This window comes from Canis lupus, chromosome 38 (genome assembly GCF_011100685.1).
Source record: "Canis lupus familiaris isolate Mischka breed German Shepherd chromosome 38, alternate assembly UU_Cfam_GSD_1.0, whole genome shotgun sequence".
In the NCBI taxonomy this organism is placed as follows: domain Eukaryota; kingdom Metazoa; phylum Chordata; class Mammalia; order Carnivora; family Canidae; genus Canis; species Canis lupus.
Genome location: NC_049259.1, coordinates 19,144,283 through 19,159,328, shown reverse-complemented (window position 1 = coordinate 19,159,328; position 15,046 = coordinate 19,144,283). Strand labels below are relative to the sequence as shown.

General features: G+C 42.4%; 1 protein-coding gene across 8 annotated transcripts in view; it reads left to right on the top strand.

Annotated features, from left to right (window-relative positions):
* PBX1 (PBX homeobox 1) overlaps window positions 1-15,046 on the top strand; it is a 324,444-nt gene that overhangs the window by 243,326 nt on the left and 66,072 nt on the right. For all 8 annotated transcript variants that reach the window (XM_038586229.1, XM_038586235.1, XM_038586228.1 and 5 more), the window contains 2 exons: window positions 3,869-4,004; window positions 8,614-8,773. In XM_038586229.1, coding sequence (XP_038442157.1) covers window positions 3,869-4,004; window positions 8,614-8,773 — 296 coding nt within the window. The remainder of the gene's footprint in view (window positions 1-3,868; window positions 4,005-8,613; window positions 8,774-15,046) is intronic.

The window sequence follows — 15,046 nt, the reverse complement described above, 5'->3', positions numbered from 1 at the left end:
AAGGACTCCCATGGACACGGTGAAACAATGTAACCCAACTTCAATGGGCGATACTTACCCGGAATGCTTACTATGTGTCAGCACTGGGGTTTCAAAGAGGAATGCCATGTGGCTTCAACCCTTGAGGAATTTGCTGTGTAGCTGGGGAGACATATGGAAACCTGTGGCAAATGCCGTGGGAGAGAAATACACAGGTTGGTGTGAAGAAGCATAGGAGCATAAAAGTCACAAGTGTCTTTGGGGAATGGAGAAGCATATGATGTGGCTAGATGAAATTATGCAGAGCATGTTTAGGGCTGGAGGAAATGAGGCACTAGGGATGGGACAGATCCATTGAACACCCCTAACTGTGCCCGTGAAGATTTCAAATTTGTCCTGAGAAAAGCGGCAGAAACCGTTAGAGCTGTTTAAGGAAAGGATACAGTAATTTGTAGCATAAGTTCTCAAACTGCACTGCTTGGATTCCAATTCTGGCAACCTTTGTAACTCAGGCTAAGTGACCTGTCCTCTCTAGGACTCTTGTCTGTAAAATGGGCCTAATCCTATACGCAGGAGTAATTAAGATAATTTGAAGAAAAAAAGACTTTGTATAGTGTCTGGAATATGGTATTCACACAATAATTCATAAAAGAATTATTTAATATATTAACTATCACTATGTTATATATTATTTTGTCGTATTTATATTTTATTATTATTACTATAACTATTACTATGATTAGTGACATGATCAGATCCATGGTTGGGGAGAGTTATTGTAGTGCTTCTCTTGAAGATGAGCTGAATGGGAGAAGAGATGCAGTAAGAACCCCAGTTAAAGCCTGTGCTCTTCAAACTGGGTGAACACAAAATAAATATGAAGTACCTTCCCCATTTTACTCAAATATGCAGAGCAAGATCATTTTATTTTAAGATAAACATTGGTTCATCACAGAATAAACTAAAGAGGCCTTAAAGACCTTTCATGCTCTTGACAGTGTGCAGCAGGGCTGTGAATTCACACCTTCCTTGTATTTCTGGAAAGCGTCGGTCTAGAGTTACACCATCTAGTAAGTGGCTATTTGATTTTAAATTTAAATTAATTCAAACCGAATTAACATGGAAATAAGTAAGATTTCAGAATTAACTGCTCAGTTTCACTAGCCACATTTGAGTTGCTCAGTGGTCAAGAGCAGGCTCATGGCCACTGTACTGGGCAACACAGATCTAGAACATTTCCCTCACTGTTGAAAGTGCCACTGCGCAGCACTGGCGAGACCGTCACATGATAGATAGTGGCTTATCTGAACCCATTTCAAAAATAGAGCAGCAATAGGCTAGAATAAAAGAGTTGGATTTTAAAAATAGAACTGGCAGGACTTGCTTTGGGGCCCATCATCTGATGAAGGTAAGACAGCAGGAGGGGTTGAGAATCGCTTCCAGGTTCTGGCACCTGCTAGGTACTCAAATATTTGAATGAATGAATGAATGAATGAATGAACAAATTAGATACAGTGAACTGCGTCTATGAGGGTGTGGTAAGGAAGACAATGGAGCTGGTCTGGGTGAAATCCGATGCTAGTTTTGGAGACACAGAGTGTGTTTGAAGCTGGAGGAGTGCAGTAGTAGATGGACAGTGACTCTTAGGAGAGTCACATTTGGTATTTAGCAATGTGTGTCTGTGGCGCTGCACTTCCCACTCTTGAGTCACTCTGATGCAAAAGGTTTCCTTCCTAAAATGCCACATTTTAGGCATTTAGGCAATAGTACATCCAGTACTATTTGATGATCAGCCTCTTACAATAAAAACCTAGATACCCAACTCCCGAGGCTTTTGTTGAACTCAAAGTCACAAATGTTAACTCACCCAGCGGCTAACACTTCAAGCCAAAACCAGATGTCTAACTCAAATAACCTTATCGGCAGAAGTACATCATTTTCACTAGGTTTCCTGAAGTTCCGAGAAGTCCTGATCTTGGGATTTCCAAGGCCCTCCGTGGAGACGGCTCTAAGAGAAGTGATAAGGGAGCCCATCAGAGTAGATGAGACCACCTAGGGAAGGTTGCACATGACTATGGGAAGAGATTCGGGAACAGCTGTCTGCACCAGCCCCGCCCCACCAGCTCATTCCAGAGAGGCTTCCTTTGAGCTCAGTTGGAAGACTCCCAAAAAATACAGTGTGATGCTAATGCAGACAGCTGAATGAATGAACCGAGGTTCTCCCAATTAGGGGAGCCCTCAGGGTCCAGTTCCCCAGGCCTAAGACAACTGTTTTCTCTAGGCAGAGAAGAAGCCAAGGGTTATCTAAAGCCTGGCCTGGAGCCCGTGCTCGCCACTTGGCTATCTTCCTCAAATTCCCATCAGGCAAGGACTTATAATAAATGCCTATTTTTTGAGATGGGCTTTTTAAAAAAAATCCATTCTGCCCAATTTCTGATGCTGGGTGACCCAGAAACTCAGCATGATTTGGGAAAGTGACTTGGGCTTGGCATAGTCTGGACAGATGTGGTTAATACCTATGGACAGATGGTGTTCATCCTGGTAAAATCAGGCACTTTATTGTGTTAATTAATCCAAGTGGGACCCTGAAAATACAATATTAGCTGAATTTCTTGTCTAGCGAGGCGATCAGTGCTTTCTGGTGGGCTAAATCGGGAAATCCTATGTCCTGGCATAACCAAGGATGTTCTGGAAATCCCTTCCATAAGGAAAAAGCTTTTGATAAAAGCAAGAAAGGCAAAGTGCTAATAGAGCTAATTTAAAGATGGAGTCCCCACCGCCTCGAGGAGGGCCAGCCAGCCTCTGCTGTGAGCCTGGTGTCCCCAAACAGCTCCCCCAGCTGCCTACAGGCCTTAGCTGCGAGGCGGCAATAAAGTGATTCTCACTTTAAATTAGTTCAATTAGCACTTTTTTTTTTTTTAAGACAGAAAAATGCTTTTATTCAAAAAGTGGTTCTCTTCCTTTCAGCAACCTGTGTATTAAAAAGATTTCTGTGGGCTTTTGTTTTACCATTTAGCAGCTGTTCTTGCTTAAGAAGTGCCACTTTTCTCTTTCTAAGGGAGGTCAAGCAATCCAGGGGGCTAATTTCCATGCCTTCCACACCCTCTTTCCCAGATGCCTTTAAAAAGTGCTGTGTGCATTTACCTGGGAATGGAATACAGGGGAAATAATAACTTATGTTTAACTTAAGGCAGCAGAGTCTGTGTAATTGCCAGGAGATGATTTGTTTCTAAGAGCGAGGTTGGGTTTTATAGTCAGGAAGACCTGAATTAATATCTTGGTTCTAGGACATGCTGGCCGAATGACCTATGGACTCAGTTCTTCATTGGTAAATGGGAAGAACCAAACCTATCTCACTAGTTGTGCAAAATGAGTAACTTGAATTGATTGCTAAGGGTGAGATCCAATGCCTGGAGCCTTGGAAGAAACCCCGTCACCTAGCACTTGCCACTATCCCGGGCACTGTGCAGAGCACACTCGCTATTTTCCAGCTGCAGTCACTCTGCAAGGCCAGCATGACTGTCTTCACTCTCAGTTGAAGAAGAAGCTGAGGCTTGGAGGGCGGGCATCTCACTCCCCCGGCTGGCGTTCAGTTGGTCCAAGATTCAAAACCAAGGTGGTTGGGTTTTGCAACTCTGTGTTCCTCACCACTCCGTGTGAGCATCTGTGACTGTTCTTCTGGCCAAGCGCTCTAGTGACGTACAATCAAAGTGCTTAACAAGTACCTTCAATGATGGTTTTGGCATCCAGCCCCTTGGTGCACATTTCCTTGAATCCACTTTTAAATAAAAAATTTGTCTTTTCCCAGAAGTAGATTCTCATTCCCTTTTTATACGTACTCGCTGTGAACTTTTTTGTTGTTGTTGTTCTTTCCTTTCTCTTTACGAAGGCGGAAGAGACGAAATTTCAACAAGCAAGCGACAGAAATCCTGAATGAATATTTCTATTCCCATCTCAGCAACCCTTACCCCAGTGAGGAAGCCAAAGAGGAGTTAGCCAAGAAGTGTGGCATCACAGTGTCCCAGGTAAGGAGCCCTGAAAAGTCTCAGCCTGTCTGTCACGTGGCTCTGAGGGAGCCACAAGGCGGGGGCTCGGAGATATTGCCTTACTGGGCTTTCGTAATGGCCTGTAGGCTCCATTTGCTTAAGCCCTAACCTAACACGGCAAGGTAAACACATGAGATGTTTCAACTGGAGAGTTTCCAGTTGGGTACCTGGACAATCTTGAGAGGGACCAACGGACTAGGAGAAGGTCAAGGTTCTTGCAGGCACTTGGAAAGCTCTCCGCATTCTTTATACTGTTTTCTCAAGCACGATCCATTCCTTAGCCCATCTTTTGCCCAACCTAGGAAGTAGTCAGTGAATGGAACTTGTAAATGAAAGGGACTCAGATGTCTTCTCTTGATGTGCTCGCTCTGTAACTGATGAAGTGTGGGGATTTTAACGTGTCACTATGATTGCAATGGGATGGTTGCACAAAATGTCACTGAGTGCCACCTTTTCCCAAAAAGCAATAACCCTAACAGGTGCCTGTTGACATGGAAAGACACATGATAACACATTTTTATGGACCTGAAGTCTTCAATGTTAGTATGAAGAAAAAAAAGTAGGCAGTACGTATGTTTAAGTGTATTTGTCTACCCAAAAAATCCACCTAAAACTATTATTTCTTCCAAACTTCAAATATCACCACTGGTCTCTAGTTGAGAGCAGTAACCATAGTTCTGAAAGCTACCAGAGAAAGTCCCCCTGATTTCTGTCACATGCAGGAGAACCAAATCTACTGGCATTTCCAGAAAGGGAGTTGGGGGAATGAAGGAAAGAAGGCTACTCTAGTGGGAAAGCTTCACTTAACATTTTCCAACCAGAATAGATGCTGCTTTGTATGAAGCGAGCATTTGTACTTCCTTGAGTTGACTCTTGGCTTCTGTTACTCCGTGCTGGGTGCTGATCCCGTCAACCTGTGTTTAACTAAGCTGAATTAGGTCCAGTCAGAATATAGAGCTCCACACAGTGTACGCACAATGAAGAGATTGCCAGGGCCTCCCCGACAAGCTTTGGGGAATTTGCAGCAGCCTTGGAAACACCAGCTCCTTTCAACTCAGACCCTCCTTAGGTGCTTTGACCCAGGGGAAGGTTGTTCTAGTCTTAACCCTAGGAAAGCAGAGCATGAGTGGTCAAACTCACGTGACCTGGTTTTGTCTAGGTCTTCTAACCATTCTTGTCCAACTTTAGATCCCTTGTCCACAAGAAAAGGGAATTGATGCTTTTTGATATCTGCTGCATGTGTGAGGAATGGTTCCAGGCATGGACCATATCCCTAACTGACCATCAGTGAATTTGATACATGGAATCTTCTGCTTCTAAAGTAGAATTAAATCACTAGACTCTTTGAAATCTAATTCTGGGATTAGGAATTCTAAATCCCTGTTGAAGGTAGAAGGAACATCTCCCAGGAGCTAGTCCGTATTCTATCTCAATCAAAGCTGGACTCCTGGCCCATTCCGGCAACTTTCACCTCCATTATTATGGAAACTCAAAGTGCACATAATTTGTCCATTAAGGTGGATATTTACATTTATATCACTTTTCCCTTTGCTTCACCCATCCTAAGGCCATGCCATCTTCCTTTCCCATCACATTCCTCCCTCCCAACAACAATGAAGCTGCCTCGCTGTTGCCAAACAAGTCCCAATGGGAGACAGTATGATATGGTGCTATAACAAGAGCATTCGTCTTGGAGCATGTTTTTGTCAAGAGTCAACTGTGAGATTTTAGGGAACTCCCTCTTTTTGGGTCTTAATTGCCCCATCTGCCAATCATGGTGTGTTGGACCACATGATTTATTAAATCTCCTTTTAGTTCTCAAATCTAAGGACTGCAGATTTTAGACTTTTTTTATTTATTTATTTATTTATTTTTAATTTTTTTGTTTTTAGACTTTTTTTTAAAAGCCCTTTTGGGGCTCTTTCTTTCTTTCTTTCTTTCTTTCTTTCTTTCTTTCTTTCTTGTTTTTGTCATTTTTTTTGACACCCTCCATCTTGGGGCACCTGGGTGGCTCGGTCAATTTAGCATCTGACTCTTGGTTTTGGCTCAAGTCATGATCACAGGATCCTGAGATTGAGCCCCACGTTGGGCTCTGCACTCAGCAAGGAGTCGGCATGAAAAATTCTCTCCCTTTACCCGTTCCCCAACTCATGTGTCCACTCTCTCTCTTTCAAGACAAATAAATAAATCTTTAAAGAAATTACCCCTCCCTCTTGAAATTCTCCTCCCTTAGCTTCCTTGATACTGTTCTCTGTGGAGTTTCCTTCTTCCTCTTGGGCTATTTTTGCTTGGTCTTCTTAAAGGATCTACTGTCTCTACTTAACCTAGAAATACCATTTGTTTTTTCTTTAGTCCTCATCTCTTCAAGCCTCTCCCATAATTCTTACCCAATTTTCTTTAAGCCACAGATTCTTTCGAAATCTACTTACTGTTGATTCCTTCCATGTTCCAGAACAAAAATGTGCTGATACACCAAAGACCATCCTCTCCTCTGATCCCTAGACTGCCCTTCTCTATACTCATGCTGCTTGGAGTGTGGTCTACAGAAGGCAGCATCAGCAACTCCTGGGAGCTGGCTGGAAGTGTAAATTCTTAGGTCTCAGCCCAACTCCTGAGTCAGAATTAAGGGAGGGTGGATGGGATCTGTTTTAACAAGCTCTCTGTGCACACTCAGTCTAGAAAAGTATTGTTCTACACACTTTCTCGGAGAGATCTCTTCTCTGCTTATAGCTGCAAGTATACCTTTATTTGAGTATATTCAGATGAGATTCTCCTGGCACAGCGAGCTCGTGTATTTTCCTTCCTGCTGGACTTTGCCATGGCTCTGCCCAGACTCTTCGAACTTAAGATGTTTGGGATGTGATTAAACTCTCCCAAGAGAACCGATTATTTTTTCTGTATTACCTGTCTTTGTCTGTCCTCTATGTGTCTCTAGTGTCTGGCACATAGTAGATGCTCTACAGCTGTGAACGGCAAGTTCATTAATGAAAGCACTGATTACATACATGGCTCAGGGCATCCGATACTGTAGGAAATGCCTGAACCGACTAAGCACCTTGTTCACCACTCTGTTCTTCTCATTGAGGGGGGAGTCACTCCCACAACACGTTCCATCTCCTCTTCTCATGTAGCTTATTTAACTAGACCTCAGGCATTTCTTTTCTTCCTCAAAAGCCCCCCCAAACTATCTTCATCTTTTCCCTTTTCTTCCAACTCATCAGTTACCTTAGAAAAATCTCATTGCCTCTTTTCCTCTCCCTCATATCAGTAGTGAAAGTTACATCAAGGAAAGCATGAGTTTTGGAATGATATTAGATATACTGTGGTCCTAAAATGGCCCCAGAGTGCCCTTCCTCTCCTAGCATAACTCTCTGTAGGCACTGCAGCATTTACAGTAAATAAAGCAATTTCTCATTGAATTTTTTTTCCTCTCATTTACTAATACTGCAATGGTATGGTTTGGTTTTGATAACAAAAGCTTGGCATTTCTCCCGTAGCATAAGCCACACAGGCATAGGAGGGCTTACCTTATAAGATTTTTAAATTTTGCTAATGTATTTACAAGGTAACCGTAGTTTTTCAAAAATTTCCTTTATCTACCACTGTTTGGGTAAATATAAACTATGTGGTACATGTGTTATCAACTTCCTCTTCCCTCACCAAATCCATAGGTTATTTTGTAATTTTATTTAAAAAAAAACACACAGTATTTTAAAATGTTTGAAATCACATCTGGAATATGGGGTATAAAACGTTCCTCATAAGGCAGGAACTATAAGGGTAAAACCTGAATTTCACTACATCTCCTCTTGTGTCTGGCAGAGGTCTTGGTAAAAAGGGAACGGGGACACAGAAGCAAGCCAGGACAGCTGCTGTGAACCACATGAAGGAAATAAATTAACAAATGAAAGTAAATTAGGTTTATTTTGCGTATTGGCTTTAACATTTAAAGCCTGGAATTCAAAGGAATAATCTGTGGTATGGCTCAGCTTTTCCTTGAGTAGATAACACCAAGCTTTGCACAAAATAACTTGGTGAAATCTATCGGATTGGATTATACTGATCCTAAGGTCTATATAGTACATGCAGTTAAGAATCTAGTCCGTGTTAGCTTACATAAATTCTGAATATTTAAAATTAATCCTTCAGTGTGAACACCTATATGTTGATACAGATTTGTATGGATGTTTGAAAGTCTGTGCCTCTTGATTGCTCAGTGTTAGCACTGATATGTAACATTTCCCCTGAAATGCTGTTTATTTTGGTGTCATGTTCTTAAGAGTAAGCAAGTTTAAAATGCTTACCCTAAACTAACTGTCCGAGTCCAAATGAGCAGCTCCTCCGTAGGAAGTTTTTGCGGCAGTGGTTTTGCTCTATGGTGCTGTGTTAAGCAGGAGACTCTCCTTGTATGCAATGGCCCCTCTCGGTGCTCTTCCTTCGGATGTTTTCATTGATGTTTCGAAATCAGAATAGGATTGGGGGGTGGGGTGCAGCCTGCCTGCAACCCTCTCTTGATGCCCCCTTTTCCCCTGAGATGTTTGCATAGGACGGAATGTTAACTTTCTCCTCTTCTCTTAAACTGCTCTAGGTATCAAACTGGTTTGGAAATAAGCGAATCCGGTACAAGAAGAACATAGGTAAATTTCAAGAGGAAGCCAATATTTATGCTGCCAAAACGGCTGTCACTGCTACCAATGTGTCAGCCCATGGAAGCCAAGCTAACTCACCCTCGACTCCTAACTCAGCTGGTTAGTTTTTTCTTTGATTTGGGGGGATCGTGCTCCATTTTTATACTTGCTTTTCTTACATTGGGGTTTTCTTTCACTCTTTAGGTTTCCAGTTGGTTAACTTACGTATTTGTCCTTTTTGTTGTTGATGCCACTTTGGGTTTTTCCTTTCATTTCCAAGGAGCAGTGTGTTTTACTGTTTATAAGATGGGCTTGCCTGGAGGTTTGCGATAATATGTCTGTCCAAGTTGGACAGGCCTAAATTGGTTGGTTTTGATGAGAAGACCTTCACATTCTCCTTTCAAAGATGACAATGAGCTAGATCTAATACTTGGACATAATCCCTTGGGAGCTGTAGCATTTAGTCTGGCTCATATAAAGTTTTTATCCTTGTCTACTTTGCTGTTCCCATCACATACTGTTTGGGTGACCTACTAGCATACATTCTCAGCAAGAGTATTCCTCATTATAATGCTCTGGTCTGCAAAGCCAGACTGGGGTTACTGCTGTACACTGTTTATAGTTGTTATTCTTTACTATTTTGATTTGTTGGTTTCTTTACATAAACTACAAAGAAAACTGCCAGTCATTAATTCAAAGTATTCAGATTCCAGTTTTCCGGTTTAAATATTAGTCGTGTGCTACGCCCCTGGTTTTATTTTAGTGAACGTGCATTATATCACTAACTTCAGAGTTTAGGCTAACGTAAGATATTTTGGGGTTTGCCTCATACCACCAGTTGTGAATTTCCACACGTGAAAAAAAAAACGTAGTCAATGATCCATAAAATATAACCTTAGTGTTTATGCTGTGGAAGGCATGTTGGTACTTTTTTGGGTTTTTTTGTAAGAGAAAACCAGACCTACTTCCTTTTTAAATACTTTTGGTCTCAGATCATGTGATATTTGCCCCCCATTATGAACCAGCTACACTGATTTTGGCAGTGGGTTGTATATCTCAGAAGATTGTCTCCAACTTGAAGGGTCACAAATTCAAATGTGTTTGACCATAATGTGATGAAAAATCTAATTTCTAACATTTCTGGGAAGTGTGTTCGAGCCCAAGGCTTGTTTTTTCACTAAAACAAATTCTCTTTATACCGTATGGTGGGCTGTTCCTGGAGACCTGTAAGGCTCCACACACTAATGTCTTCTGTGAGCATCTAGATGCCCTAAATTGTTATAAGGTTCTCCACTGGGAGAACCATCACTGGCCTTCTTTTGTTTAATTGGAATCTTACATGAAGAGTGGCCGGGGCTTTATAGGCATGGACATGGTAAGACAATGTAGAATGCAGTCTAGTTGTACTTTTCCCAGCACACCAGGTCGGGTAACTCTAAGGAGCATATTTACCTTTCGAGCATATTTACCTTACCTTTTGTGCGTGTGGATTTCCTTCTCTCCCCATCATGGCATGATTGACAGAGGATCAAGGCTAAGAGATTCACTAACCCAAGAGTTTCCTTCTACCCCATGTGGTCAACTATTAAGCATTTCAGACTTCGGCCAATGCTAGTTGAATCACACTGCTAGGCAGACATATGCACTTGTCTCTGAAAGAAGTACAGTCCTGTCAACATTAGCAAAAACACACTCACCACTCCTGCAAAGGTTATCATAATGCAAAACAGATATCAAAATGACTTTTTCCTGTCCCTGATAATATCTGCATTGCAGATGGTTGGGCATGATTTATGACTAGTCCCTAGAAGGGCCCTGTGGACTCCTTTCATTACTAAAGCCCTAACTTTTTATTCTTTTCTAAAGCACTTAAAAAGAGAAAAGTAAGCATTTTAAACCCCCGCTCTGTGTTTAAGAATTATGTTGGCTCTCTTGGAATGTCAGTCAATGATTACAGTTTTCTAAAGAATTTTTCTGGTAGCTTAAACTTATGTGACTATTCTAAGCACAGAGTAAATTATTATGGAAAATTTGAGCTAAGCCTTCCAGTTGTGCCTGGGTGGTTGGAAATAATATGCAGAGGAACCCCTTTGTAGTGTTTTTTTGTTTTTTGTTTTTTTTTTTCTTACAGTAGAGACAAAAGAAAATACTATTGTATATGTGCAATAGCACGGGATTTTTATTCATCAACGTTTTAACAGGAAAAGTTAGACACGGGCTTTTGTGTATTTTCCTTTGCCCTTAACAGAGCCCAGATCACTGCACAGATAAACCAAGAACTTGAAAGTGGTCAGACTTTTCACATAGGGTGCCTATGAAGTTGCATACTAGCTCCTTGATAATTCCGAAGGGTAGGTGATCATTGAAATAGGTACAAGTTTTAAATAAAAGGTTAATAAGTGAAATATATGTGGGCTGAGTTTGAAGTCTAGAGTTCTGGAACCTGGGAGCTTTTATATCCTTAATATTGGAACAGGGTTGTTGTTGTGGTTCCCCACCCCCCAGAAGCTTTACTAAATATACATACTCATTTCTACTGCAAAGAGGATACTTTGCAAGTAAATCTTCTTCCCTCTAGAAGTTTTTGTGTGGACCAGCAATACCTCAGTGTCTTTATTTAGGTCACTTCTGAATATTCCTGTTCGGTGATACATGGCTGATCTCTTGTGTCCTTAAGCATAATTCATTAAAATCACTTTGGGCGAGGACCCGTGGGGGGAAGAGCAAGCATGTAGAGATACTTGGCATGCTTCATATTTGACACCAGCAGAGTTGTGCAGAATGGAGAGAACAAACAGGAAGAATAGAAGGAAGGCAAGAAAATTAAGTTTCCAAGAAAACAAAAAGCAAGAATGGGGACCATTCGAAGCAATAGTTATAACCTTGGATCCATAAGTCTGCACTCACCTAGAGGGACACATTCTCATTTCTATTTTTGATGAGATTATAAAGGCAAGAATGAGATCTCAGAAAAAATGGAGCCCCTTCTGGAAGGTCACCTTATCTTCTGGAGAACATTTAGCATCCGAGAAGAAAGAAACTGGCTTATGCATTACAAATGTTTGCCGTGGCATGGCGTCAGCATTGATATTTTATTAGATTCTGTGATTAGCTAAGTAATCCCAGGCTTATTGAGCCTAAGGACTTCCTCCCCCAATTTGAATTCTTTTCCTGGCTCTGTGTGTGTCAAGGACACCGGCAGGCTCAGCCATGGAAGTCCTTTCTCTGGCACTATTTAGTTAGTGGCAAGCCCTTGTATGTATTTGTTACACCCCCTAATAGAAGGTTTGGTGTGTTTTCTGGATTGGGGGAAGATGATCATATTAAAACTCCTAGACTCTGGCTTCCTAGGAGAAGTTTGTGTATATAATACCCACAGTTAGAGAGGAGGTAACACATCCGGGGAGGTTGGCTGACAGTAAATCCATGGGAACTCTTAGAATTTTTTTCTTTTTAAACCAAGGTGAAAGAATTTATCCCTTTGATGTTTTCTGCTGTGTTCTTTCTTCCCTTAATTTCTAAGTAGAAAATGAAAACACAGCCTGCCGGAATTGGAACTCTAGAACTTTGCCATGTGCACCTTCTCAAAGGGCTTTCCTGTTGAACCAGATGGCCTTTGTCTCTTGTGCTTTGTCCTGAGTAGAAAGTAACAATGATTTTTGGAGTTTGGAGTTTGGAACAATGATTTTTGGAGTTTTGGAGTTTGAGCGTCCAATCTGACCTACTGCCACCTAATGTCTCTGGAGCTCTTGATTTCAAAACTGCAAAATTGGGGCCACACTTGTCATATATCTGCTTCATTAAAAGTGCTATGAGGAATAACGAGTCAATGCTTTTAAACACTTCGAGTTCCTCAGTAAGAAAAAGTAAATCCCCTCTTATTGTCCATCACTAGTTCTCCACAGTGTGAACTTGTACCTCAGGGGACATCGGGGCTGTTTGCAGACCTATGGTTGTCAGAGTTTCAGGAGGCAGGTGCCACTGGCATCGGTGCATGGAGGCCAGGGATGTAGCTGACCATCCTACAGTACAGAAAACATTCCTCCACAAGCAAGCAGATTTTTAGCCCAGAGCATCAGTTATGCCAATGTAGAAAGCTTGTTCTAAGTTTAGATTTTATCATTAGTACTCTAGGTTTTTTTTTAAATTATGATTAAAAATCATAATAACATCAGTTATGAATCATAATTCATAAGAATTTTTAAAATTATGATTATTCGATTTTTTTCTTGAGCACATTTAAGTCTCCTAGAGACTCTTTAAAGTAGAAATGCAGTCTTTAGGAAATGATCTTAGGAAAATGGATGTTAACACATCTCCACATCTTTATATTTGCCTGAGCCAGTGCATTAGAATCCATAGGTGATCCATTAGTTCTTGTCTGTCCAGTGGAGTGCGGATGTAGCTCTGTACCTGCCCCCGATGTCTGGATGACAGCTTAAACGAGCCACTTGCCTCCCTTCCCACTCAAGCTCAGAACCTTTTAAAGGGCGAGCACATCTTAGAGTGTGCTTCTGGTAATTGCTGATTACTTTACAGGTGCCTGCAGGTGAGGTTCTTGATGGACCTTCTCAGCAATGCAGGTGCTTCTGTATTAGTTCCTTGAGCATCCGCAGCACCTCCTGGACGGCCTGTTCACTCTTGGGCGAGGAAGTATGTCCTTCTCCGGGAGTGGTCCGTTCTGTGTTGAGTTTTTTTGTTTTGTTTTTTTTTCTGACATCCAGTGCCAGATGAAGGACATGTCTTCTCCTCCTTATTTCGAGTTTTGTGTGGGCTTCTGTCTGCTTTCTTGCGTTGGTGGCACGTGGCCTCTTCTCTCAGAGCCATCCCTGCCTCGAGATACTTATCAGAGAGTCAGAGGCCATGGTTGTGTAGTACATGGCTATACAGGGACAACAAAATGCCAGAACCGCAGAGGCAAGAGCACCCGCACTATTCCTGCAATTACTGCTCTGATTCAAATGCATTTGTACATGAAGGCCATTGATATGCGCATATTTATCTCTCTGTACATTAGGCAGCCAGACATATTTACAATTTATCTATGCACATATATTTCTTAAATCATCTGTGTCAATTGCAGTGTGTATCTTGTAAATGGCACATTCCATACCCTCATGGGTCCACGGATGCCATGTTCCTTGGCACCAGCGCAGCCCTTCTGGGGGTCTCTCCCAATTCCTCAGTCTGTGTGCTGATTTCCAGTAAACCATCAGCGAGGCATAAGGAGTGTGGGTTTATTGCATGGCATTTGATTGGGTGAGAAAGAAAGTATCTGGGCATCAAACTGAACACTCTCTGGCGGGGGGGCGGAATTCTGATATTACGTAAACAGTCACAATTTGGGGCCTCAGAGCTGACCGTCCTTGGTTCTGATGCCATCTAAATGTGAGCATGTGTTGCCACAACGATGATAAAATGGCTCTTATTATGGAGGTTACCTCTGATTAAAAGAAAGGCTTGAGAGGGATGTAGGTAGGACACGCAGGCCTGGGAATTATGTCTCTCAACCTGGGAATCCGTGATCTGTGCCATGCGCTGCTTCCCCTGCATGCTGGGGAGATTGGCACCACATTACTGGAAGAAATTTCCAGGGCAAGCTGCCCTGCCTGGTCAGACCTTGGGCCTCTTTTGCTCAAGACCCCCAGTCGTCTACATCCTTGCAGAATAAGCTAAACAGAGAAAGGTGAGCCCAATGAGACGGGACATGTTGCAGAGCTATGGGGACGTTGTAGTTCCCTGAATGGTGCTCAGGTCGCCCTTTCCTGCCCCCCAGAGAAAGTATTCCCTTCTTCCCATGACAAGAGAGAGTGGGGGATCAGTTTATGTAGCACAGGAGCTAGCTGGTTCTTGGGTGTGGATGGACATCCCCCAAACAAAGAAAAATGGAAATGTTTCCTACCTTGAGGGTCTCCCCAAGTGGACCTAAGTGGGTCTTCTAAGTGGGTCTCCCCTTGGAAGTGTGAAGATATACTCGGAGCAGTTCAACATGCAGCAGAATGGCAGGGTTCAGAATTCATTGCTAGTTAAGTGACTCTTCTATGGCACAGAAAAAGCCTTCTCTTGAGCTCCAGGAGACAGCCCTCTAGGAGAGCGCAGGTCCCCGTCTTGGGAGATTCAGAAAGTACCAGAGCTGGGGCATCATTGCTGGGCCATCCCACACGGATGATGGCTGCCAGAATGTTAGGACAAGAGTGCAATTTGAGCAAGACAGTTGGGAATAGAGTGGAACTGACCTGGGTCCCTGAGGTCTCTCCTTTTCTAGGCTAACGTCATGTTTTAACCAAACCTTGCACGTTGAGCTTTCTTTCCTAATGCGCTGAGCTGCACGATGACTTCAGAATAATAGAAAGCTTCACCACGCCCTTGTGTTTAGGCCGAGGGTGGGCTGAG